At 38.9% G+C, this 27,229-nt stretch overlaps 1 protein-coding gene across 4 annotated transcripts in view; it reads left to right on the forward strand.

Annotated features, from left to right (window-relative positions):
• PCDH7 (protocadherin 7) overlaps positions 1-27,229 on the forward strand; it is an 855,514-nt gene that overhangs the window by 820,640 nt on the left and 7,645 nt on the right. For 2 of the 4 annotated variants that reach the window (XM_056556116.1, XM_056556106.1), the window contains exon 3: positions 1,288-1,419. The exons of the other annotated variants lie outside the window; for them this stretch is intronic. In XM_056556116.1, the coding sequence (XP_056412091.1) occupies positions 1,288-1,419 (132 nt within the window). The remainder of the gene's footprint in view (positions 1-1,287; positions 1,420-27,229) is intronic. 4 annotated transcript variants of the gene reach the window in all.

Here is a 27,229-nt window from a genome sequence, read left to right on the forward strand (position 1 = left end):
AAAGAGATATCATGACATAACAACCAAATTGAGATTTAAATAATAAAAAGATAGAAATAGTAAAAAAGGAATTTATGTACAAAGGATTATGTAAAAAAACAAAAACAAAAAAAAACACCTACTATAAAGGATTTACTGTAAAAATCAAATGAGTTTACAGTGTTCCAAAAGTAAGAAAAGCCGAGTATAGCTGCATCCACACTGACATATGGATCTGCATATTTGGTTTTATCTTTTCAGCCCTGGATTCACAGTTGGCTGAAATGAACATATAAGGAATCGATTGATGTCTCCATCCACAAACTCTGATCTACAACACCCAATCATTTTCCAGCAGATACATGGAAATACAGTATTTTCTCCTGTTTTAAGACTTATGCTAGGAGGACTATAGCACTTTTTCTAAATTAACATAGATTACCATTTAGCATAAAACTAAAAGGGGCTGAAGAATAGAAATAAAAAGATTTGACAAACAACAACACAATAAGGTGAGAGTAATATATATATATATATATATATATATATATATATATATATATATATCGATGAAAATTGTAGTGAAGGAGTACCATGAAGGGGCTTCAAGCCCTATAATATAAGTCAGCGGGTGCTCAGCCGGCTCCGAAGGTGCATCAAAAAAGAATAGTCCAACAGGAAGCATAAAACGGCACTCCAGCAATTTCAAGATAAAAAAAGTTATTTTATTCACCCATAGTGCTACGTTTCGAACTTCTCAATGGAGTCTTTATCAAGGAGGATGATAAAGACTCCATTAAGAGGGTCGAAACGTAGCACTATGGGTGAATAAAATAACTTTTTTTATCTTGAAATTGCTGGAGTGACGCTTTATGCTTCCTGTTGGACTATTCATATATATATATATATATATATATATATATATATATATATATATATATATATATATATATATATATATATCCCACAAGGCCAAATTCAATAATCTCATTATTTTGCTGTCTTTTTAATTTTATAAAAATGTTCTTTTTGCAATTTTGATACTTTATTTATATGTTGTTATAAAAGAGTGGCTTCTTTTTCTCCCCAACCCCATGGGCGGTGTCTGGTATTGCAAATAATCTGCAAATGCATGCAGCAAACCAGAAACAGTCAATGGACAAATGTTGACCCTGTTTTTTTTTCCAACACTTTTAAAGGTATCCCTCTGTACATATTCCCTACTAGGTTCATCCCTCCAGCCATCTCTTTCACTGACTCACCCACCTATGCACATCAGTGATCAAGCCTCTATTTTTGACTTTCCAGGCTGTGACAATAGACCCCAGATGCCACCCATGGGCTTAAGAGATCATGAAAGCCAGGCCACCTGTAGTGAACCTTTTCCAGGAAGACGCTTCTCTCAACGATGGGCAAATACCCTTCCAATCTGCCCCAGAGGTGGGAAATGTAGCATTTGAGCAGAACAAAATTAAAACATCCTAAGGGCTGCTGCTCCCTGTGTAACCCGGAGAACTATCCAAATAAAGCAACAAGATGTAGCGATTTATTTTTTATGTCAAAATGCTTTTATTGTTTTATCAATTCCTGACACATAGTCAAGTTTACCTCTATATGTCTTTGGCATTTTGGTGGATTGTGCTTATAGTAGACAGCCGACACATTAAGAATTTGTGGATCATAATTAAAGAATGCAGTTTTCCACTGACATTTGAACCTGGTGCATTCATTACTTTCTATGCATAGGTGAATATAGAATATATACGCTGTTGATGCACAATACAGATGTTGGGCAGATAAAATGCCAGAGGGACAAGAGCCATACTTTTGATATTTTTACACTACAGTAATTCCTACATACTAAACATAGCTTAAAGGGTTGTTCCGGTGGAAAACAAATGTTTTCAAGTCAAGTGGTGCCAGAAATTATACAGATTTGTAAATTACTTCTATTAAAAAATCTTAATCCTTTCAGTACTTATCAGCTGCCGTATACTACAGAGGAAGTTGTGTAGTTCTTTCCAGTCTGACCACAGTGCTCTCTGTTGACACCTCTGTCCGTGTCAGGAACTTTCCAGAGGAGGAGCAAATCCCCATAGCAAACCTCTCCTGCTCCAGACAGTTCCTGACATGAACAGAGGTGTCAGCAGAGAGCACTGTGGTCAGACTGAAAAGATCTACACAACTTCCTCTGGAGCACACAGCAGCTGATAAGTACGGGCATGCTGGGAGCTGTAGTTTTGCAACAGCCGGAGACACAGTGTTTGGAAAACACTGATTTATACAGTATAAACATTCCAAATGTTTTATTTTGTATGTTTTTACTCACTTGCATACCCCTGCTGTAAGCATTTAAAGGGGCATGCTGATGCATAGAGAGGCCCTCTTAGACTCCCATGTTTGCGGGCATACATGCGGAATTTAAGTGGGCAAAAAGATACAAATTACAAATTTGTATCAGCAGATTTTAATCATGTTACTGGTGGCTTTAGTTGGGGGTGGGGGGGGGGGCGATGTTTAAAGTTGACAAAGTCTAGTTAAAAAGTACCTGTCACCAAATAAACTTTTCTAAACTAACTCAGGCTATGTTCCCTAACTACTCCTAACACCCCTCCCACCCTTATTTTTTTTGTTTTTTTAGAGCTTTAAAAAGCTCTGTATCATACCTTCATTCTTGCTCACATAGTGCAAACTCCCAAGCCTGATGAGGGACCACTACCACCCTCACATCATTGCAGGGCTGTAAAGAAGCCCTCAAGCTCTATGCATCTTTCAGTGAGGCTCTTTGCAGCTTTCAATGAGGCTCTTTGCAGCTTTCAGTGAGGCTCTGTGCAGCTGTCAATCAAGCTCAGAGCAGAGAAACACTTCCGGAGTTTGGTCTCCTGCCAGACCAAGAGGAGACCAAACTCACTGTATTAATTGTGGCAGGGAACAGAACAGAGCCACCTAGGGGCTTTTAAACATATTTATGTTGATTATTCTTAAAGCAGGTGAATTGGAAAGTGTCTGCTAATTACGCAAGGAACACTATATTAAAAGTTTTATTTGGCAACAGGTACTCTTTAAGTTAAAACAAAACAGTATAATATCTGTATTCCCATACTTAGCGACACAACCTATACAGGAGAATATCACTAATAATAGAGAGCACTTACTGTTAGAAGGTACAGTCTAAGGGTGCATTCACACCACGTTTTTGCAATACAGTTCCTGTATACATATTCAATGAGAAAACTGTACAGAACCGTATTGAAAACCGTATGTGTTGACTCTCCATTGAAAATTGTATGCCAAACGATGTATCTGGTTGCATCCGTTTTGCATTTTGCATGGTTTTGTCCGTTTTTTTTCCTGCACCCAAAATCGTAGGCTACCACAGTTTTTGATCTGGGTGAAAAACCGTATTAAACCGTATACATTTTATTTTTTACATGGGAGTCAGTGGGAACCGTACAGAACCATATGTGTGTACGGTTCCATCCGGTTTGCACCATATGATTTTTGACTTTGCACAGTTTTTTTCTTGGAATTTTAAGTGAAACTTTATTCATAATGGAGTGAAAAGTTAAAAATGTAAAAAAAACTTGTATTGTTGGAAATGTTTTTGTTCATAAACAGGACACGTTACCCTTCTAGTCACCACGTGCAAATTATAAAAAAAATGACATGTCATGAATATAAACCTTTCAGCTTTAAGATAATTCTAGAGAAATCCCCAAGGTCTCTTTTGAGGATCTATGCAGAGTGGTTAATAGTGTGCAATGATGGATCCTAATAGGGTCACCCAGTTTGTTGCTGGCCATTAATATAAAATGGACAAGGGTCTAACCCCAGCATTCACACTTTTCAGCTGTTGGGAGAGGCCATTGTGTTAGTAAAAATGTTGCATCCTCTCAACATTAACACCATACAATTTTTAGTATAGTGGGCACAGCATTGCACGGTATTGCAGCACTGTCCCATTTTAGGGATTACGCGCAAATACTCAGTCAGGGTCAGGCTCCTTCAAATCTGATGTAGAATTTTAAAAGATGGATAACCCCTTTAAGTGTAGGATCACACATTCTGTATGTTGCTGCATATTTTCTGCTACTGATTTTGTGCCTTCTTTGTATTTATTGGGTAGGAAACTACGCAACATCAAATACACAGCAAAATACGCAGCAAAATACAAGACTTTTTACCCTATCCTGAGTGGTAGCTTGCATGTCATTTGCTTTTGGCACTTCACTGTATTGTAAACTGCCATACAGTTCACAAATAGTTTATAGGGCCCCATAGCAAAATAACATGGGTCCCCACCACTTAATGACAGGAAACTAAAGCAACAGGATAAGTAGCAATACCGAAAGGTCTGGATAATAGTGACATATAATAGAGAACCGACATGGTAGTTTTCAGAATGTCACTGACTTGTTACATACAGTGCACTTACTGTGTTCTTGCTCCTGAGTTGGCCCCCTCAGCATCCAACCTTTGTGTCCAATAGAATTGCTGGCTGCCAAAAGTTATGCCCATGTATGCATTACTTAATTGAAAAAAAATATATAAATATAGTATGACATCTAAGTAACAATATACACCAAACTGTGCCACAATCCACCATACATTGCAAAAATAGAATACTATTCAGTGCTTAAAGTGTACCTGTCATAAGCAAAAACTTTTTATATAATGTAGATAATACCATTATATGTATATTTGTTATATACATCGGTTAAACAATGTGCATATATTTGAGTGAAAAAATGCTGTCCCTTCAGCTATTGCATGGATTGCCTGTATCCATGAGGAGTACAAACACAGAAGTGAGGCCAGGACAAACAAAGTTCTGTGCAGGCTCCTGGCTTGTCAATCATCCTGCTGTGTGAGTTAGGAGCGTGTCACAGAACCCTGCTTGTCCTCACTGCACAGAGCCCTGCTTGTCCTCACTGCACAGAGCCCTGCTTGTCCTCACTGCACAGAGCCCTGCTTGTCCTCAGTGTACAGAGCCTTGCTTGTCCTCAACCCTGATATACTGAAGCAAAACCCTGACTACACTACCCCTACCATAGAGGCCTACCACAAAGACTTTTTGGCGTCACGAACAGGATTCAGGTGCTTGCCTACTACAGTCACCACTAGTGAAAGTGTACTCCCCCCCAGAAAAAAAACTTTATTCATGTGCTGTAAACCGTGTTGCTGTGTACGGGAGCGGTGTTTGTGGTGCACCATACAAGGGGGCCACGAGAAAAGTAAGGGGGGAGGCGAAAATTCATCTACAACTATGATGTGTAAACTGCGCAATGAGTTCATGCTGCGATCCTCTGGTCCGGTCGGCACAGGCGGAGCCGATCTGCTGCGCGCAAAGAAAGCCCACGCTGCACCACGCCTCGCTCCTGGGCGTGACTGCCAAGTTGCTGTGTCACAGCCGAAAGGGAACTTGGAGATACAGGAGTCGTCTCTGGAGGGACCGGAAGTCGGGGCTGCACTGATAACGTCCTTCCTGCCGGCCGCCATTTTGGAGAAGCCCACTATAAAAGACACCACACAGAGCAACCTTTTCAGTCTGCACAGAGAGCCGGAGAGTACAGACATGGCGGAGATCAGCGTTCCACATGGTGAAGTTGTCAAAATGGCGCCGGAAAAGCGGAAAGTTGTGGCAGTCGCAGCTCAACATTTCCAAGAACTTGCTGACTGTCTGCAGCGGTGGTCATTAGACGAAGAGGGGGCCTGCAATCTTCCCCCAGTGCCTGGTAATGATGACAATTGGCCAGAGACACCTCCAGCGGAGAGTGCAGGGACACCTGGAGGGGCATCGCCGGTGAGACTGTCCCCTCACCACAGAACTTGGGGCTCGTGGGCCGAGATCCCATCGGAGGAGTCTGCAGTGAGTACCCCGCCAGAGGCGGCCTATTCTTCCTCCTCCAGCCCTGAGGTCATACATCGATCAAGCTTGCCAAGTGCACGACCGTGCTCACCAAAATTGCCACAATGGGTGTTCGGAGATGAGCCGGAGCTGATCGAGTACATGCACAGAGTACTTCAACCATTATCTAGGAAGCCACTCCCACCAATCCCAACTGCAGAAAAAGAAAGGGCCCGTCAAGAAGCCGAGCTGGCTGAATTGATGGAAAAGCTAAAGGCCGACACAAAGAACTCTATGCTCCTAAGCAAGTGCATTTGCCCCATGAAGAGAAAGTACGGTGGCAAGAAAACACCAAAGAAATGGAGGCATTGTACATTTGTAAATGGGATCACCCCCGAGAAGGGGAGGAGCCATTAGAAAGAAGAGCAACTGTGGCCAAGTTTGACAAGGTCAGTGGTTATGGGACACTCCTTGGCTGCCACACTGGGCAGACCATCCTCGTAAACCGACGAGCAGTGCAAAGGCCATATCTCCATAAGAAGTTCTACACCTTGGAGGTGGGTGAAATTGTGGAGTACACCCCCTTCCAGAGCCTTCGTGGAGAATGGGCTGCAGCGGTCACCAGACCAACAGCCCCAACACAGCTTTACTTAAAATATTTTCCGTCAACTGATTGGGAGTCTGATCCCTTCAACTTGAGGCCGAAAAGGTCTGCTCTTAAAGCCTCCACCAGCGTACCCAAGGAGTAGGAGCCTCAACAGCCAAGTTCATCATCTTCTATGTACAGCAAAGAGTCAAGTTCATCATCTTCTATGTACAGCGAAGAGTCAAGTTCTTCATCTTCTACATACCGTCGAGAGTCAAGTCCTGCTCAAGTTCTGGAAAGTAAGCCCAAATTGCGGGCACCACAGACCGTACCTAGACCCTCTCGGAGCAATGAGAGTTTGCCTCCTGCACAGGTACCAACGTATGTACCAAGGCACTCTTCTGACATGGAGAGTTTGCCTGCTTCCAGGGTACCGACGAAAGAGTCATGGGTCCATCCTAGTTTGGAGATGGTGCTCAAGAACTATTGCCCCACTTTGATCCCGGCTAGAAAGCCTGTGTCCCCTTCTAATGCTGCCATCCACCACTCCATCTTCACCAATGTGGTGTGGCAAAGCTATGTCAATTCCATACCTGCCTCTGATGTTGGCAGATACAGAGGAACCAGGAGAGGCACAACAAGGGTAAAGAAGAACATCCTCTAAAGAGACTCTAAAGTAATGTCCTATTGTTTCTTGTGTTAACCACTTTTATTTTGCAGCAACCAAGTTCAAGAATTGTGCCTAGCAGGACTGTGGTAAGATTGTTCCAGTTCAAAGTTCAGCAATGTAACCACTAAGCTTGTGCCTGACTATTAAGTCAAGAGACTCCTAGCCAGTAGGAGATTCATTAAGGACTGTACCCAGCTGAGTTGTGGTTAAGGCTGTTTTTACCTTTCCCTTCCATGAACTCTAAGTGTAGGTGGACTGCTGATCCTTACATGCCACTTTGTATATTTCCCTTTAATTGGACTCCTAGTGTAGGTGGACTGCTGATTCTTACACGTCTGTTTTATGTATATACCAGCAGCTTCATAAGAACTGTTATGCTAAATGTTGCACTTATCAGGTGAATGCGCCTGAACCATGTTGGAGTGTTGATAATTGTGTAAATTGTATAATGGATATGTATAGGGACCTTGTACACAGGAAGGTATCCTCGTGTCTGTGTACATAAAAAAATAGGCAAGGGTTGTACATAGAAAGATAGTCTAATGTCTATGTACATAAAAAGTGAGTCAGAGCTGTACACGAAAAATGTCAGTGTGCTGCACGTGTACACCCAACACTAAAAACGTAAATGATTCTTGTACATACAAATGTATAAAAAGTTCTAAAGGTGTCTAGTAGTTGCTAAATAGGTGACACCCCGGCTCCTCCGAGGGTAGTAATATTGCTGTCGCCAAACACTAGCACCTGTCTCCACAGAAGAAAAAAATATAGGGAAGATTGCCCTTAAAATAGTATTTGCACACATAGTACCTTAACTAACTGACTTAAATGTACTACTTTAAGTTTCTCTAGTACATACAACAAAGTAAATATCTCACTTAAGAAAACACTTTAGGGATTATAGTCTATTGAAATTCAATTCCTGCCACTATTAGTTACATTCTTCTTCTCCTTCTTTGCGTGTGTGAGATGCTCTACCTGGCCAGTAGGTGCTCTTGCGAGCTAACAAATGAAACACGTAATTTTTAAAGTAACCTAGGTAGGTTATGTGAAGTGCTCTAGGGGTAATTAGTGAGTAGCCAATGGACCCTAGCAGCCAATCTTACTGTGACCTAGCTTTCGGCTAGCCAGTGTACCTTATGTGTACTAACAGGAAACTCATTATTGGCGAATAAAATGTGTGAGATAATAAAATTGTTTAGTCAGCTTGAAACTAAAGGTATAAAGAGCTGTGCTAGTGTTTAGTTAGCCTCATAAGGATGTGTAGAGAGCTAATAAAATGTCTTAGGAACTAGAAACTAAAGGTTAGATAGCTGCCTAATTGTCTAGTAAGCTTTAAAATGTATAGTAAGCTTCATAAAAATGTTTTAGAAGCTAGAAACTAAAGGTCTAGATAGCTTCATAATTATTTAGATAGCTTCATAATTGCTTAGATAACTTCATAAATGTCTTAGAAGCCTTCTTAAATGTCTAGTAGGATTACTAGTCTACAAAATGTTTAAATGCCTAGAAAATGTCTAGTAGGTTTAAAAGTACCTAATGTGTATTAAAGTTTGTCAGGATATAGATTCTGTCTAGTTAGAGATCCTGCTTAAGTCTGTCCTAGTTCCTCTGCCTTAGAGGACAGGCATCGGGGTCGACTTATTTTAAGTAAGGGGGTTTGTGGTGTCCCGGCACCGAATGGCCTCCGTTGCCTTGTGGTGGGGTCCCCAAAGTCAGAGTCCCTAGGTTTAGGTGGGGTCCTCATCTTTAGCTAACCCCTTGTCACCCCTTTTGTAATGAAAATTATTTAAATTTAATGTATATATTTATATAGTAAGTGTACTTATCTAGTAAGCGTCGCAGGACCTGCGGGTCACGTGATGCATTCCAAAGACTCTATAGTTTGTAGTTCAAGGACCTTTGGAGGAAGTCAGGTGTTTACCCATCAGGCTATGTAATGGTGAGTGACAGCTGACTTGGACCAATCCAAAACAGCCCTGCCCAAATAAGGGAGCGGCGGCCATTACTCTCTCTCTTTCCTCGTGGGCTGTTGACAGGGGAGGATCTGCGCTGCTGTCATCAGTGAGTTAGGCCCGAGCCTTGCGGCGACGACTGATCTTTACAAAACTGTGACTGTAATCAATCCCTAAGCACTCTGCAAGATCACCGGACCGTATCTAACCCCTAAATCCGGACGGATTTTCGCAAATTACCCTAAATTCTGAGACTTATATCAAAAGTCAAGGTCCGCAACAACTGTCAGTCACTGAAGTGTATGGAGACTGTGTTAATGAGACTGTTACTGAAGCAAACCCCTGACTACACTACCCCTACCCCAGAGGCCTACCACACCTGCTTGTCCACCCTGCACAGAGCCCTGCTTTTCCTCAGTGTACAGAGCCCTGCTTGTCCTCAGTGTAAAGAGCATTGCTTGTCCTCAGTGCAAAGCGCCCTGCTTGTCCTCAGTGTACACAGCCCTGCTTGTCCTCAGTGTATGGAGCCCTGCCTGTCCTCAGTGTATGGAGCCCTACTTGTCCTCAGTGCACAAAGTCCTGCTTGTCCTCAGTGTACAGGGCCCTGCTTGTCATCAGTACACAGAGCCAGCTTGTTCTTAATGTACAGAGCCCTGCTTTTCCCCATTGTACAGAGCCCTGCTTGGGCTCAGTGTACAGAGTCCTGCTTGACCTCAGTGCACAGAGCCCTGCTTGTCCTCAGTGTACAGAGCCCTGCTTGTCCTCAGTGTACAGGGCCCTGCTTGTCATCAGTACACAGAGCCAGCTTGTTCTTAATGTACAGAGCCCTGCTTTTCCTCATTGTACAGAGCCCTGCTTGTCCTCATTGTACAGAGCCCTGCTTGTCCTCAGTGTACACAGCCCTGCTTGTCCTCAGTGCATGGAGCCCTGCTTGTCATCAGTACACAGAGCCAGCTTGTTCTTAATGTACAGAGCCCTGCTGGGGCTCAGTGTACAGAGCCCTGCTTGTCCTCAGTGCACGGAGCCCTGCTTGTCCTCACTGCACAGAGTCCTGCTTGCCCTCAGTGTACAGAGCCCTGCTTGTCCTCAGTGTACAGGGCCCTGCTTGTCCTCCGTGTACAGAGCCCTGCTTGTCCTCAGTGTACAGAGCCCTGCTTGTCCTCAGTGTACAGAGCCCTGCTTGTCCTCCGTGTACAGAGCCCTGCTTGCCCTCAGTGTACAGAGCCCTGCTTGTCCTCAGTGTACAGGGCCCTGCTTGTCCTCCGTGTACAGAGCCCTGCTTGTCCTCAGTGTACAGAGCCCTGCTTGTCCTCAGTGTACAGAGCCCTGCTTGTCCTCAGTGTACAGAGCCCTGCTTGTCCTCCGTGTACAGAGCCCTGCTTGTCCTCCGTGTACAGAGCCCTGCTTGTCCTCAGTGTACAGAGCCCTGCTTGTCCTCAGTGTACAGAGCCCTGCTTGTCCTCAGTGTACAGAGCCCTGCTTGTCCTCCGTGTACAGAGCCCTGCTTGTCCTCAGTGTACAGAGCCCTGCTTGTCCTCAGTGTACAGAGCCCTGCTTGTCCTCAGTGTATAGAGCCCTGCTTGTCCTCCGTGTACAGAGCCCTGCTTGTCCTCCGTGTACAGAGCCCTGCTTGTCCTCAGTGTACAGATAACCACAAACCATTTCACCTGTTCACTTTATTGTAGGAAAGTATAGCACAAGTCCTAGAGTTTTTCAGTTTTCGTAATTCATGCTTTATAATCGGAATCTGATGATCTCACCACTAGAGCCGAATCAGGTGAAGAGCAGACACCGCCTGCAGGTATAGAAAACAGTTCTCTTAAACAGTGTCTAGGGTGTAATAATAGCAAGCTCATTTACGTGGACAGAACACAGGTAATTTCATTACTGTAGTAACCCAATGACACTTAAATGTTTCCAGTAAGTCCTGATAAAGTCTACAATACATTCTTGATGATAAGAGGACAGTAAAACATTGGATAGATTCTTGACTTGTCTGCATAGAACAAAAAAAATAAGTAAGAAAATAATGTCTACAGCTGTAACTCATGAATGTCTCACCAATAAAACATTATATGTAAATAGATCCTGTAAAGTACAGTAAATCTCTAATCTTTACTAATGCATTGTATGAAAATATAATAATACGATGTCTTTTTAGAAAGCATGTATTAGCAATAGCTGTGGGTGAAGGCTTGGTTTTTCCTACAGCTGTCTCTCCCTATCTCTGTCTCTCCCTATCCTCCCCTGTATGAAAGGTGCCTCAAGATTAGTTGGGATCCATATGAAAATTCCTCCTTCATGGCTTTATAATTAATATACAGTAATCCATGTTATGTGAATAAAAGCCTTATAATAAGTTACTGAAGTCATTGACCATAGACACAGGTTTCTACATTATTATGATTTACTGATGTGTATGTGAACTGTTTTCTGTCCACAAGCCATTCATAGGAATTGCTACTGTATCACAGTGTACATGTCCCAAACAGAAGATTTATGCTTGATTTTATTCAGCTAGACTGCTTTAGAGATGGCATCCAGTATCCCAATGATACATGAAAATGCCACATTCAAAATGACAGCAGTCAAAGCCTTGGGGCAGAAGATGTTTCTTGAGATATGTTCAATTGCTGTTTAACTCTGTTTAGCCTAAGGTGAAGGAAAGAAGTTGCTGATTCTTTCAAACATGTTTAAAAATTTTAAGTGTCCTACGATGTCAAGATGTGCTGCCATTCTGCTGTGATTCTTTCAGCAAAGCCTTCCAGAATGTTCAGACAAGACAGTTTCCATTTTCATAACATGCATAAAGCTTTTAATCTTGTTTATATAACAAGTTTTTTTTCTATCATTTATTAGAATATTTCCCAGACATATAGCATTGCTGTTTTACCTTTTTATGTTTGTCTATATTAAGAACAGACTGAAAATATAGTCAGATCTCATGCCTGTGGCACTGAAAACTAAATACAGGAATTAGAATCTGCCATGTAACCAATAGTAGTCTAAGTCAGAATATCCATCTCCTGCTTCCTTCCTCCCACCCAGCCCTGCTACATCTGGAGTGTATAATATATATATATATATATATATATATATATATATATATATATATAATAAAAAAGATAGTCGCAGCACTCCAAAATGTGTGAAAAAAATCAGGCTTTATTCCATACAAAAACAAGAGCAACGTTTTGGCTGCCTGTGCAGCCTTTTCCAAGCATGTGAAGTGACCAAAGTAGGAGGTTTAAATACACAATCCAAATCAAACAATCAAGTGTACAGTAGAAAATCAATAAACACAATATACAGCATAATAATTTACAATAAAGTGCGAGTGCAGTAAGGTGCATTTAAATAAGGGGCAGATACATCCCTCCAGATACATGTGTGCCAGTGTTACAGTGCAGATATGTTGATCGCATGAAAAAAGATACACAAACAGGTTAATTGGCAATCTATACATAATTCATAACTAAAGAAGGGGCAGGGGCTACGGCAGGACACTCACTGGATGCATCCAAAGTAATGGAGATTGCACGGCGTGTCTGTATTGCAGGTGCAAGTGAAAGGCTAGAACCAATAGGCCGCCGGGACGATCAGTCATATGATGTGCAGCATCCGTGACCTGGACCAACCGGTTGCCTGCACCTGGCTATTGCTGCAAATAATTCTTTTTTTGCTTTGGATGTGCTGATCTTCCGTTATCTTTATATATATATATATATATATATATATATATATATATATATACATATATATATATATATATATATATATATATATACAGTAGTCCCTGAAGTTACAATATCAAACCATTGTATGTTGAGACCATAACTCTATGGAAACCTGGTATTTGGTTCTGGAGCCACCAAAATGTCATCCAAAAATACGAAGAAGTGAGGATGAAACAAAAATAAGTAGATAACTAATACAGATAAAGCAAGTCCTTACATATAAAGTAAGAAAGAGCTGCTGGGAGCTGTAAATCTATGTAGAGGACAGGAGCTTCTTCAGGGTCCTGTGTCCTAAAAAAGTTAAATGGAGCCACCCTTACCTAGTGTCCAAAGGAGAAGCTAACTGAGGCACAGGTAAAGAGTAGTACAGAATATGTAGTACCTCCCTGTACTGTAGTGAAGTACTACCAGACAGGAATTCAGTGACATGTTTTGCAGATCTGGACTGTCCGGAGCATTGTATGTTGAGCCTGGTTTCAAGTCACAATGGTCCAGAAAAGACCATTGAATGTTGAGGTCATTGTAAGTTGTGGGATCACTATAAATAGTGCAAAACAAGGGACAAGTGACACTCCAGCAGTCCAGTAGAAAATGTGATATTTATTCAGCCAACGGATCAATACAAAGGCCTCATTGGAGAGGTTTAAGCTTGCATTTTTGTATTGATTGGATTGGATACTAAATATCCTTTTTTTTTTTTTTTTACTGGACTGCTGAAGTGCCACTTGTTGCTTGTTTTGTACTATGGCGTAAGTGGGACCATTGGTCAGGCCTCTGGACTAGCTTAGCACCCGCATTTATTTCCTTGGATATAGAGTAAATCCCACACTTTGCCGCTCTATTCTCTTTTGTGGAATATATATATATATATATATATATATATATATATATATATATATATAATTCTTCTAGCTGAATTTGTGATTTACTATTATAATTTGTGATTTTTCTCAAATCAACTGGTGCCAGAAAGTTAAACAGATTTGTAAATTACTTCTTTTAAAAAATCTTATTCCTTCCAGTACTTATCAGCTGCTATATGCTCGGGAGGAAGTTGAGTTGTTCTTTTCAGTCTGACCATAGTGCTCTCTGCTTACACCTCTGTCCATGTCAGGAACTGTCAAGAGCAGGAGCAAATTCCCATAGCAAACCTCTCCTGCTCTTGACAGCTCCTGACATGGACAGAGGTGTCAGCAGAGAGCACTGTGGTCAGACAGAAAATAACTATACAACATCATGTGGAACATACAGCAGCTGATAAGTACTGGAAGGATTAAGATTGTATACAGCAGCTGTTAAGTACTGAAACAAATAAGAATATATAAGTAATTTACATATCTGTTTAATTTTCTAGCACCAGTTGATTTGAGTTTTCTTTTCCCACTGACGTAACCCTTTAAGCATATTATTTAAAACTTTTTATTTTTTAATTTGAAAAAATAAATATATAACTCCTGAGATGTTGCAGTTTTTGTTCTAAGCCTTATAAAAAGCTGACACATTCTGTTTTGTAGAGAAAACTTTTCAGCAGTCATCTTATCATCATCATGGGTGGGATTATAATAAAAGGTAGCACCAATATATAGAGCATTTAGGTTCTACTATTGATTAAAAATAATAATAATAATGGTGACCACAACTCCCTTCCTCCACTTCCCTGCAGTGACCTCTACACAGGTTACAGAGCATACCCAAAACATTGTCTCTAGTATATGGGGGAGCTCCCGACTACAGCTACAGCATGTTCCACAATTCTCTTATAAAGCATGTCTCTGTAAGCTGAAACAGATTAAAATAGGTCACCATCTGATAAAGGTTGTCCATTCCCTTTAAGGAAAAAAATACAAAAAAACAAAAAAAAAATACACTGATATCACCATAGATTATGAAAGTTTGACTGGAATTTTTACTTTATTAACAATTTTAAACAAGTTTGAAAGGTTCTAATTATTTTGCACAGAGATGAATGCAGTTCATTCAGGTTAGCTCTGTTAACATTGTGTGTTACAAGTTTAAAACATCAGAGCTATGAAATAAATTAGATCATTATCTTTCCTTTAATACAGGAAATAACTTTATTCAATACATAATTCACAGAAAAATAAAAAAACAAGGACATTCCTTTATTGTTTTTTTTTTTAACCTTACAATAAACTGTCTTCTTAGTTTTTAACTTCCTGTATGTTTCTGGTAAATAATAAAAAATAATATTCTGTTTAAATATAGTTATTCACCATAACCACATACAGTTCAATTGTATCAGCTGCCCCATTAAAGAATACCTGTCACTAAATAAACTGTTCTAAACTAACTCAGGCTATGTTTCCTAACTACTCCTAACACAGACCTTTAAAATGCTGTGTATCTTACCATTCTTCTTGCTCACATGTGCCATTTCCCAACAGGAGAAAGTGGGTGTTTCCCATCAGGGATGACATCACTGAAGCCTGCTGGGGGACAATTTCTGCCCTCACATGGTTGCAGTGCAGTGATTAATAGAAGATCTCAGGCTCTGTGCATGTTTCAGTCTGTGTTGCTATTAGTGAGGCTCTCTTGCAGGTTTCAGTCTGTGCAGCTTTCTGTGAGAATCTGTGGAGCTTTCACTTTCTGTTCAGCTGTCAATCAAGCTCAGTGCAGAGAAACATTTCCTGAGTTTGGTTTCCTGCCAGGCTGGGAGGAGACCAAACTCACTGTATTAATTGTGGCAGGGAACAGAATAGAGCCACCTATTTGATGTTTTTTCTATTACAATTTAAACATATTTATGTTGATAATTTTAAAGCAAATGAATGGGAAGGTGTCTGCTAATTACACAAGGAACACTATATTAAAAGTTTTATTTGGTGACAGGTACTCCACTTACATATTTCCAGTTAAATCAGCCCACATACTCCCCCTTATTAAGGTTTATTTAATTTTTTCTGGTGCTTTAGTCATCTGTTCTTTATACTCATTCTGCCCTTGCTGTACTGGAATGATTTTCTATAATAGCCTTGCATGTATACACCCCAGTGAATCTTACGCTGTCTGGTCTGGTTCCGGCTCAGGCCTCTATTCAAGGTCTTTTGTTGTCCTGACAAATGCAGTGTCTTCTATTATTCTGGCCAATTAGGAGGCGGGGGTGGTAAGCAAATCAGCTTTTGTGCTGCCGCTAATTCCCCCAAGTGGGATATTTACACTGCTCCATGTGTATCCTGACCTTTGGCTTGTGAACTGTCCATCTTTTTGCCTGCTGTCTTTGTACATAGCCTCTCTCTAAGTCTTACCCTTGGCTGTCCTCACTCTGCTTCTGGTTTGTGATTTTGTACTATGATGCCCTCTTAGTTTCTGACTTCTGGCTAGTCCCTGGTTTATCCTTTGACTTCTGTTTGTGAACCGTCTCTGCCCGTGCCTCACTGACCTGACCTATCTGGCCTTCCTGAAATTTTGTGCGCTTAGCCTATTGAATGGAAAATCTCCATTCAGTGGCCAGGGCAAGAACTAGTCTGTAATTTTCCCTAATGGATGTGACAGTAGCACTGCAGGGGAGAGAGAGAGAGAGCAGCCGCCTGAACCAATGATGACATAAGAATTGTACCATCAAAATGGATAGACACTCTTTAACAATTTATTTATTTATTTATTTATTTATTTATTTATATAGCACCTACAGATTTCGCAAAGATTAATGTATGAACATGAACAACATAAGAGCCTTGTGTAAATTTGATGAGAGCAGGATGACAGTAATAACTAGAAATCTTCCTACATAGTGCTATTATTCTTTTGAAATAGCAGTGGGTCCCATTGCCAGTAAGTCATATGTGCAACTGCAGAGGTGGTATAGTATGTTGACCTCTGGTTAGAGTTTATCCTTACGATGCAATCTCGGCTTCTGGCTTTGTTAATGTAATATTCATTGATTTGGACTATTTAAACCAGGATAAAATAGAGTAGAGAATAGAAAAAATGTTTTCAGTAAGCATTAAAGATAGGGAATGTTCTGCTGCGTGCTTCTCTGTTACAGTACCACCCTTGATAAGCTTAGATACACCAGCTTACCAGAAACATGTCTCTGCAAATCATTTTGAAAAGCTGGCAACTATGCCAGTTCAATCACATAGTGTATTAGTTACACTTCTTTTGACTCCTTGAAATAATTATACTGTTACTGGACATGATGATACTCTGTGCCAGTAGCTCTGAAGCTTCAACTCCTACATACCAGCAGTTCTGTCAAACAATCCCAAATTAAACTGCAAGCAGCAGCTTCTCGCCCAAAAAACTAACTTTAGACAGCCAACTGTGAGACTAGATGAGACAGGTAGTAGCCATGCCATTTTTTATTTTTTTTTTTGCAGTGGCACATACTTTTTGATATATTTGCTGCATCCTGATTTTGATTCCTGACACTTTTCTCTTTCTTGCATCTTCTCTTGGTTGGCTTAATTTTTATTATTTTGGCACAAAAATTCTGTGCTAAAATAATAGAGTACAATGGTAATAAATCTGGCACATTTAACAACTCCTTTTAGTAATGCCCTTTATTGTAAATACTTTGCAAAACTGTCTAGTGAGGTACACAATGGAGTGCATTTATCAAGACCAGAATTCCCACTGCCGGCCTGAATAAATTATTCGCCGCTACATCGGCTTGCATCATTTTGATAGATGGAGGTTTATGCCTTTACATAAATCCCAACACTTCAGGGCTGTCTTTGCACTTGCCCTGAAATTTAGCAAGGGTAAACTATATTAAATTCAGCCAAGCACCCTCCCCTCATCCACAAAACTTTGTCCACTTCGGCAAAAATTAGCAAAAAATCCCATCATTTTTGTGCACAGATCTTCCTTATGCAAACCTTGTGAGTTATTGCTCATTCTCGCCAAAATCATATTGATAAATGCCATCAATGTGTCTAAAATAAATAGCAGATTTGGGAAATGTCATGTATACCCTTATTATTACAATGTAAGAAAAAAATGTAGGAACATTTTTCTTTAGCAGTTCTCTTTGTGTTACTCTTTCTTACCTCTCTCTCTCTCTCTCTCTCTCTCTCTCTCTCTCTCTCTCTCTCTCTCTCTCTCTCTCTCTCTCTCTCTCTCATTGAATTTTTGGTAAAAAATGACCCCTGTGAAGGGTTGTGATAGAAACTGGGAAAAGATGTGCACTGATAAGGAAAAAGTAAAAAATGACTTTGACATGGGCCAAGCTAGGTGACTGGCTCCAGAATTCACAATCATTTTTAGGTGTTGTGGGCTTTTCCTGGTATGTTGTGACTAATACCTAACAAACGTGGTCTAGGGATGGATGAACTGGAGAATCATGGACTCTTAAAGCTCATTGATGCACGTGGAAAAGAAAGGCTTGCCCCTCTGGCCCGATCCTTCAAAATAGCTTATGTAACTCAAATTGGTGAAAAAAATTTATGTCAACCATGATAGGAAGATGTCAGAACACCTTGTATGATATCTTGTACAAGCAAAGCTTACATTAAACGTAAGACTCTTTTTTTGGCTCAATACATGGTCAAAAGAACATCCAACATGACTATGTGGAACTGTTACCCTGCTTAAAAGATAAATGTGGCAGGGTTTTTCCTAATGATCATCCAAAGACTAAATGCAGCTATTGTAGAAGGGATGCCCTGACTCAAAACAATAATGATGTAGAACAGACTGTTTTTTATTTTATTATATTAAATGCATATAGTATTTAGTAGACATTGCTATTGGACACAAATATAAAAAAAAAACACTTACAGCTTGCTACATAAAGAATTGATAATGAATAAAAATATATTAACTTAAGCCTGCTGATATAAATGAAGAATAAAAAATATGTTCATTTTATTTACATTCCATGACTAAAGGAACATTGCAGAGAAAAGTACTTGAACAATGATAGATGTCTGTACAGTCTTTTTAAGCCCAGCAAGGTCAGCAAAATAGTTCAGTGAAGCCTTATTCATGAATATTGATTGAATAGGCTGAGTTAACAACCCTCATAATGCTATAAAGGTGTTGTATTATATGTATTTATTTTTATTTTGTACATTATCTTTGTATCGTTTAATTTTATTTAACAAGAATAAAAAAATAACTTTTATAAGAGTAAGTACTTTATCCTCTAAGGGACTCAGCCCATTTTCACCTTAAAGGAGTAGTCCGGCACGCACTTTTCTTATTTTATCCCGTCCTGGCTGCAAAAAAAAAAAAAAGAAAACAAACTTTCTCTTGCCTGCCTATGCACCCCCAGTGCTCCGGTACAGGTGTCCGGTCGCTGGGCTGTTTGCTTCTTACTTCCTGTTAGCCCGGCACGTCACACAGAGCTTCAGTCTATCACTGGCCGAGGCGACATTTTTTTTGCAGCCCGGACCGGATAAAATAAGAAAAGTGTGTGCCGGACTACTCCTTTAAGGACAAATTTTTTGCAGTTCTGACCACTGTCACTTTATGCATTAATAACTCTGAGATGCTTTTACCTTTTATTCTGATTCCGAGACAGTTTTTTCGTAACATGTTCTTTTTTTAACATGGTGGTGAATTTTCATAGTTACTTGCATCCTTTTTTGGTGAAAAATCCCCAAATTTCATGAAAAAATTCTAACTTTGAAACTTTCTGCTTGTAAGGAAAATGGACATTCCAAATAACTTATATATTGACTCACAAATACAATATGTCTACTTTATGTTGGCATCATAAAGTTGACATGCTTTTACTATTTAAAGACATAAGAGGGCTTCAAAGTATAGCAGCTATTTTCAAAATTTTCACAAAAAATTCAAAAGGTGTTATTACAAATTTCAACTTGTCACACAAAAAACAAACCCTCACATAGGTCTGTAGATGGAAAAATAAAAGAGTTGTCTCTTGAAAGGTGTGTAGGAAAAAGTTAAAACACAAAGAAAGAAAATTGTGTCCTCAAGACCAAAATGGTCTGTGTCCTTAAGGGGTTAAAGGGGTACTCCGCTGCTCAGCATTTGGAACAAACAGCCGTCAAGCCCCCTCCCATAGACTTGCATTGAGGGGCGGGGTGTGACATCATGAGGGAATGGAGCTATAATGTTACGAGCTCCTGGCGCCGGCTCCAGCATTCAGAACAGTTTGTTCCAAATTGCTGAGCAACGGAGTACCCCTTTAAGTTTGTCAATGTCACAATTTTTATTCATACTAAAATATAGTGTTGCTCGCGAATATTCACAATGCGAATTTTATTCGCGAATATCGCATATTCGCGAATTCGCTAATATTCGCGAATATAGCACTATACATTCGTAATTACGAATATTCGTGTTATTTTTATTTATTTATTTTTTTCACAGTACACATCACAGTGATCATCCCTCTCTGCTTCCATCTTGTGTGGTGTAAAGAAGGCTCTAATACTACTGTGTGAGACTGGTGTGCAAATTTTCGCATATGAGAAAATATGCATATGCAAAATTTTCGCATATGTGGATTTTCGCTTATGCAAATTTTGTATATGCTAATTTTCACATATGGTAATTTTTGCATACGCGAATTTACGCGTATGCGAAAATAAAACAAGGATATTACGAATATGCGAATATTCGCGAATATATGACGAATATTTGTCCATATATTCGCGAATATTCGCAAATTCGAATATGGCCTATGCAGCTCATCACTACTAAAATACTTCCTACAGCACATGGTTTACCTTAGGAATGCCTAAAAGCAGTAGCTTACTGTACCAACCTGTAAACTACACAAAATATATAAATACATAAATAGCAAAAGGCTTTTGCTTGTCTCTTCCACATTCAGGAAAATAAAAATAAAAAAATAACTTTATTGCCACCAATCCTTATATATACCTGGAATCCGGGGAATAAATAGTATTCATGGCACTCAGTTATATGTAGCATAATCCCAATAGTTTTCTAAAAAAAAATGTTTCCATACAAGCTAACAAACTATTAGACCTGTGGGATTTACTTTTTCTGGTAAGCCTTCAGAACCTAAAATATTTATTTTAGTTTTATAAATGGTATCTTTTTCCCTGAAACATAGCAAATCTGTTTTTCCACTACAGATGATTGGATGTGAAATTTCTTTTAAAGTATTTTGTTGACGGTGAGCAAGAAAGGGATATTCACAAAATGGCCCGTAGGCTCAAAGTCTAGCCTCACTCTGTCAAGAATAGTTACCATTTGCTATTTTGATCTGACCGTACACTTGGAAGATTGATTTTATTTTTAGGTCAGAAGGATATTGCGAAGTGTGTGTGTATGTGTGTATTTATACTGTACATTAATAGAAAAAATAAAGAATAAAAAAGAAAACACAATAACAATAAAAAATAAAAAAAAATAAAAACATCTATAGGTCACAATATCAGCCTTACCAATTGATTAAACTTTTCAGGAAAAATAATTATCACTCAAGCTGAGGCAGAAAGAGATATAAAATTTCCTTTAAACCCTTGGACAATTCTCCTTGGATTGCCAATATAACCTTATTATCCCCTCAAGAATAAAACCTATAACTCACCTCTTATCAGTGCCTAGATGCTCACTGGCAGCTGAATGGAGGGGAAAAAAAAGATAAACCTCCTACTAGAGATTATCACTTTTCTCAGGTCGGTATATTCTGTATATATACAGAGTTGTGTTTAAAAGTTAACTTTTGGAATCAGGCAAACATCGGATTAATTCCTGCTGACTCACAGTCTTGTATCTCTTTTTTTTTTTATAACATATAGTATTATAAATTTAATGGTATATGTTTTTATGTGAGAAAACAAAAGATATCTCAGTCCTCTAGATTATATGAGTGAAATTAGTGGAGAAAAATAAGTGTAAAAATAAAAATAAAAATATAAATATGTGATTACAAACCATGTATATAGGTAATGGTATATGATAAGTACATTGGATATTATTCTAGGCAAATAAGTAACATAAATAGATACAATAAAATTTATTTATTAAGATATTGGTGAACTAGGTGGTGTAGTCACAGGACCCTTGTGACTCACAACCAATACATATAATAATTTGTATAAAATACAATCATAAAACAATTAGAATATATTAATTGCTGCTAGTATATATCTACTTTGTTTAGAATGAGCTGGGATCTAGAATATAACCAGCCCTAGAATGGTATTTGCCTTCTGTGTGATATAGCTTGAACAGTCCTTTTTATGGCAAGCTGGGATTTGTAGTCTCCATGGGTAAGATCTTTAGCAAATATCCATATATAACATATACCCACTTGATATATTCATTGGTTGTATAGTAGATAACAAATTTGGGAAGTGACTGTTATTGCCGGTATTTGTAGGGCATGCTGAGATTTACAGTCTCCGCAAGTTAGATCGTTGATGGTATAGTGGATAACAACCAAAAAATAGCAACAGTTAATGCCCATTGTTCACCACTGGCATGCTCCTCTGTTAGCCACCGAACAAATAGACTGATAATCCGAAGGTAGAAAACAAGATAGATCCTACCCACTCCTGTGTGAGTCCTTTCCCCACAATGCAACTGTCCGATGGGGATCCACTAGTTCGCGCATGCTGCACTAGCTAGTTGCAGGTAGAGATCTCCTCCCTGAACCCCTATATTAAGTACATCAAGTTGTATCTACATTATGTAGATGATATTCTTGTAGTATTGGATGGTCCCCAGCAAGATTTTGATAACTTCATCATATATATGAACGAGAAAAATAATAGTAACATGTTTTTTACTAGTATGTTTGGAGGAGAGCATCTAGAATTTTTAGATGTACAAATCGATATCACAGATGGAAATATCATTAACTCTGGATATAGAAAACCGATATCTAGGAATGCTCTACTCCATTATAGATCTTCACATCCGCAAAACACAAAAAATAGCATTCTGTTCAGTCAAATGATGAGATTAAAAAGAATAGTGACCCCCTCAGGTTTGAAGAACAGACGAGCAAACTTATCTCTAGGTTCAGAAATAGAGGCTATCCTATGAAAATACTCCAAGAAGCTAAAACTAAAATCGATAAAATCCCTAGACAAAACTTATTAAAACAGAACAAAAAGAAAGAAAGAAAACGCAACATAAATTGCTGCGTCTTTGTTTTTGACAATACACCCCTTAATTCAATTATCAAGAATGCAATAATGAAAAATTGGTATATTCTTGCTGAAGATGATGATCTTAAAGATTATACCAACAATAAACCATTGATTACTCATAAAAGAAATATTATTAAGGGGTTTATTGACAAGCAGCAAAGAAAAAAGAAAAAAAGCACCAAATCTAGCTGGTTGACAGAGTTCAGACTAGAAGGTAATTATGCTTGCAGCTCTTTTTCTTTCTGCAAACTTAATTCCAAGCATAAAGAGATTACATTGGCAGGACACACAATTAAAATAAATCAATTTATAACTTGCCGTACCCCTTATACCGTATATGCTCTTACATGTAAATGCAATTGTTTCTACATAGGTAAAACTAATAGACCCTTGTTCCACCGTATTGGCGAGCATGTTCGCTCCTTGAGGACGGGAATAGGGTCTAAGCGTTTTATTCAGCATATGGCCGAAGTACATAACAGTGACCCGGCTTGCTTCCAATTTACCGCATTAGAATAGGTGGAGTGTATTCACACTGGAGGAGATCGCAATGCGATACTCCTCAAAAAAGAAGCAAGATGGATATTAAGACTAGAGGCCATGGGGCCTGCTGGTCTTAATGACCGGGCGGAACTGAGTGCACTATTATAAGCTTGCTATTTATTATCCTTTTGTATTGGAATGTTTTGGTTTTAAATCTTTTTAATCACCACCTATGCACTAATTAAATGTTTACTGTTGCCATAGAGACATCTTACCTGGCACTATATACGTGCCGTCTGATGTCATGATGCTAGGCCCGTTTAAGCGCTCCGGCGCGAAATGGTACTATTGCCTGTCTGAGTTCACCTGCTGAACCCGTCCGTCCTGTCTTTGTTTGTCCATGCTGCACAATTTTGCTATGAATAAATATATGTGATTCATCAGAACTTGGGTGAGTGCCCTCTACTTTTTCATATCTTCTATGAAGTTTACTGGAAGATAGAAATGATTTGCTGATTCGCAGACAGCACCGCTTCCTAAAGATCAGCGATCTCAGTCGCTCCATTAGTAGAATTGCGGACTGCACCGCTCCAATAGGTAGAATGATAAGTGATAGGAGATGGGCCAGGTGGGACAGCGTCCTTGTGGATGCCTGGCAGGATGTTGGTGTTTTTGCATACCAGATGTAGGAAAGGCAGTTAGAACTGAAATACTATATGTATATGTATATATATATATATATATATATATATATATATATATATATATATATATATATAAAAACAAGAGGAAGGAGAAACACCATGCAGCAGGATTCAAGATCCGTTTGGGTGCTCAGCTTCGGGAGCAGACCTACCCCCAATGTAATATCCAAAGCAAGGTAGAAGCGGCACTCCAATATCACACAAAAAATGTGGTTTATTCACTCATCTGTGTACAGCGACGTTTCGGCTTATCAATAAAGCCTTTCTCAAGCATGTTTGAGAAAGGCTTTATTGATAAGCCGAAACGTCGCTGTACACAGATGAGTGAATAAACCACGTTTTTTGTGTGATATTGGAGTGCCGCTTCTACCTTGCTTTGGATATATATATATATATATATATATATATATATATATATATATATATATTTGCTAAAGGCTTTACCCATGGAGACTATAAATCCCAACTTGCCCTAAAAAGTACTGTTCAAGTTGTACGACACAAAAGGCAGTTACCGTTTTAGGGCTGGTTATTTTCTAGATCCCAGCTCATTCTAAACAAAGTACATATATACTAGTGGCAATTTATATATTATTATTGTTTTATGATTTGATTTTATACAAATTATTTTATGTATTGGTTGTGAGTCACAAGGGTCCTGTGACTACATTGCCTAGTTCACCAATATCTTAATATCTAAATGTATTTATATTGTATCAATTTATGTTACTTATTTGCAAGTAATAACATCCAATTTACTTACTATATGCCATTACCTATATACCTGGTTCCTAACATCACATATCTTTTGTTTTCTCACTTTTACTATACACTCCTGGGGTGTGGGAGTTCATCTCAGTAACCTTGGTTATATTTAGATTAAGTGAGCTGCACCCACCCCATACCTATGTTTTTATGTAATTATGTTTTTTTTTATTATTATTATGTAATTAATTAATTAATTACTTAAAATGTTCATAAATAGTAGGGAATATTTTTCTGGCAAACCGATAAATTACTTGCATCTTCACCTGACAACCTTATACTCAATTCCTTTCAGGGAATTTTTCAGTCTCTTAATCCTTTTTCTATGGCATTTTTTTAATCCCCTGCTGCTCCCACCTTGAAAGTTCCCTTGTCCCTTACTGGCCTTTAGTTTTACTTTTCAAGCAATAATGTGTTAGAGGCCACATTCCTGCAGCAGCCACTTATTGGTCATAGAGGTGACATGTTGACTTTACTGACATTCCCAATGTGGCCCATGATTGACTGCCAAGGTCATGTATCAAGATGACACATTAAAACTGCTATGGAGTTAAAAATAAGTAAATACAAATTCTGCCAGAGAACCAGAAAACCAATGATGTGATAATAGCATGGGGTTTGCTTGATGTTTTTTTCTGTTTTGTCTTTTTTATGTTGTTGTTTTTTACAGTTCATTTAACATTTTTTATGGGGCTTAAAACCAACTAAAGGTGTAGCTACACTTAAGTGTCAATTTCTGCAGCTGCTTTTTTATACTACTACAAATTGTTATTTGTCATTTACAATCAGTTAGTAAACAACTGCAGGCTACAGCTAAAGTAATGAAACATACACCTAAATATGGGAAGCAAATGCTGGGACTAGGTTTATACTAAACATTGAAGGCTTCTTAAGGTGTCAGGCATCACGGTCCACCCAAAATATGGATCCAAATAGTACAACAAGCTGCACTTTTTTTTCCAGTTAAATTCTGGACATTGTGCCAGAAATAAGACAGATACCCCATTAAAGTCAATACGGTCTAATGGAGACCATTGGTGGCAACTGGTCTGACCGTACAACCGGTCTGACTGTGCCCTCTTTTTTCATTGATATACTTCAGTGATGGAGCAAAACACAGGAATGACCTCCAGTCATGCATCAGTAATAGGATATGTGTTTCCATTTTTGCTCCTGAGATTTTCCCAGTGTTCAGGATTCAAATTTGGCAGAAGTCCGATAGAACTGCATTGGGCTTCTTCCCCAAATCTTTATCCTGACCTATATATTCATAAAATTCACCCATTGTGTACAGTGAAATAATTTTAAGATAACTCACTAAAATTATAGTAAACATTACTTCAGTTCAGGCATTCTCAAAGTGGTGGGTATATATATATATATATATATATATATATATATACACATATATATTACAACAAGCATATATATATAGATAGATATACGTGTTGTATTTTCTGCATGCTGTGTAGAACTCCCCAGTGACAGTGGTTCAAGAATTGATGTGCTGACAAATGTCAATATTTCTGTTATCCATCACTGAGGAAAGAAACTGCAAGAGTCAGGGCTGTCGCTGAATTCAAAGGTATTGTAAAGGACAGGCTAATGCTCTTTGATTATTAGCTGAAGTACATGCTGCAGGGATATGCAAACATAAAACATAAAAACTTTGAATTCAACTTTGTAAACTTATAGCAAAAAACTATAAATAAATGTAATATTCTACTGTTTTGGAAGATGTACTGCATTTTAGACACCTCGGTCAACTTTAATCACGGCGTTGAAAGAATTGTTGCCAACCGATTGGTGATGTCCGACATTAGCAATGGGTCCCACCTGCTGAGACCTAACCTGTATGAAGCGAACTCAGCTCCTGAGTTCATTTCATAGACCTATTGCACGGCTGCACCATATATACAGTCATGGCCGTAATTGTCGGCACCCCTGAATCTTTTCAAGAAAATGAAGTATTTCTCACAGAAAAGGATTGCAGTAAAACATGTTTTGATATATACATGTTTATTTCCTTTGTGTGTATTGGAACTAAACCAAAAAAGGAGGGGCAAAAGCTAATTGGACAGAATGTCACACCAAACTCCAAAAATGGACTGGACAAAATTATTGGCACCCTTTTAAAATTGTGGAAAAATAAGAGTGTTTCAAGCATGCAATGCTCCTTTAAACTTAGCAGGGGCAAGTAACAGGTGTGGGCAATATAGAAATCACACCTGAAAGCAGATAAAGAGGAGAGAAGTTTACTTAGTTTTTGAATTGTGTGTCTGTGTGTGCCACACTAAGAATGGACAACAGAAAGAGGAGAAGAGAACTGTCTGAGGACTTGAGAACCAAAATTGTGGAAAAATATCAACAATCTCAAGGTTACAAGTCCATCTCCAGAGATCAGGTTTGCCTTTGTTCACAGTGCTCAAAATTAT

The sequence above is a fragment of the Hyla sarda genome, chromosome 1 (assembly GCF_029499605.1).
Source record: "Hyla sarda isolate aHylSar1 chromosome 1, aHylSar1.hap1, whole genome shotgun sequence".
In the NCBI taxonomy this organism is placed as follows: Eukaryota; Metazoa; Chordata; class Amphibia; order Anura; family Hylidae; genus Hyla; species Hyla sarda.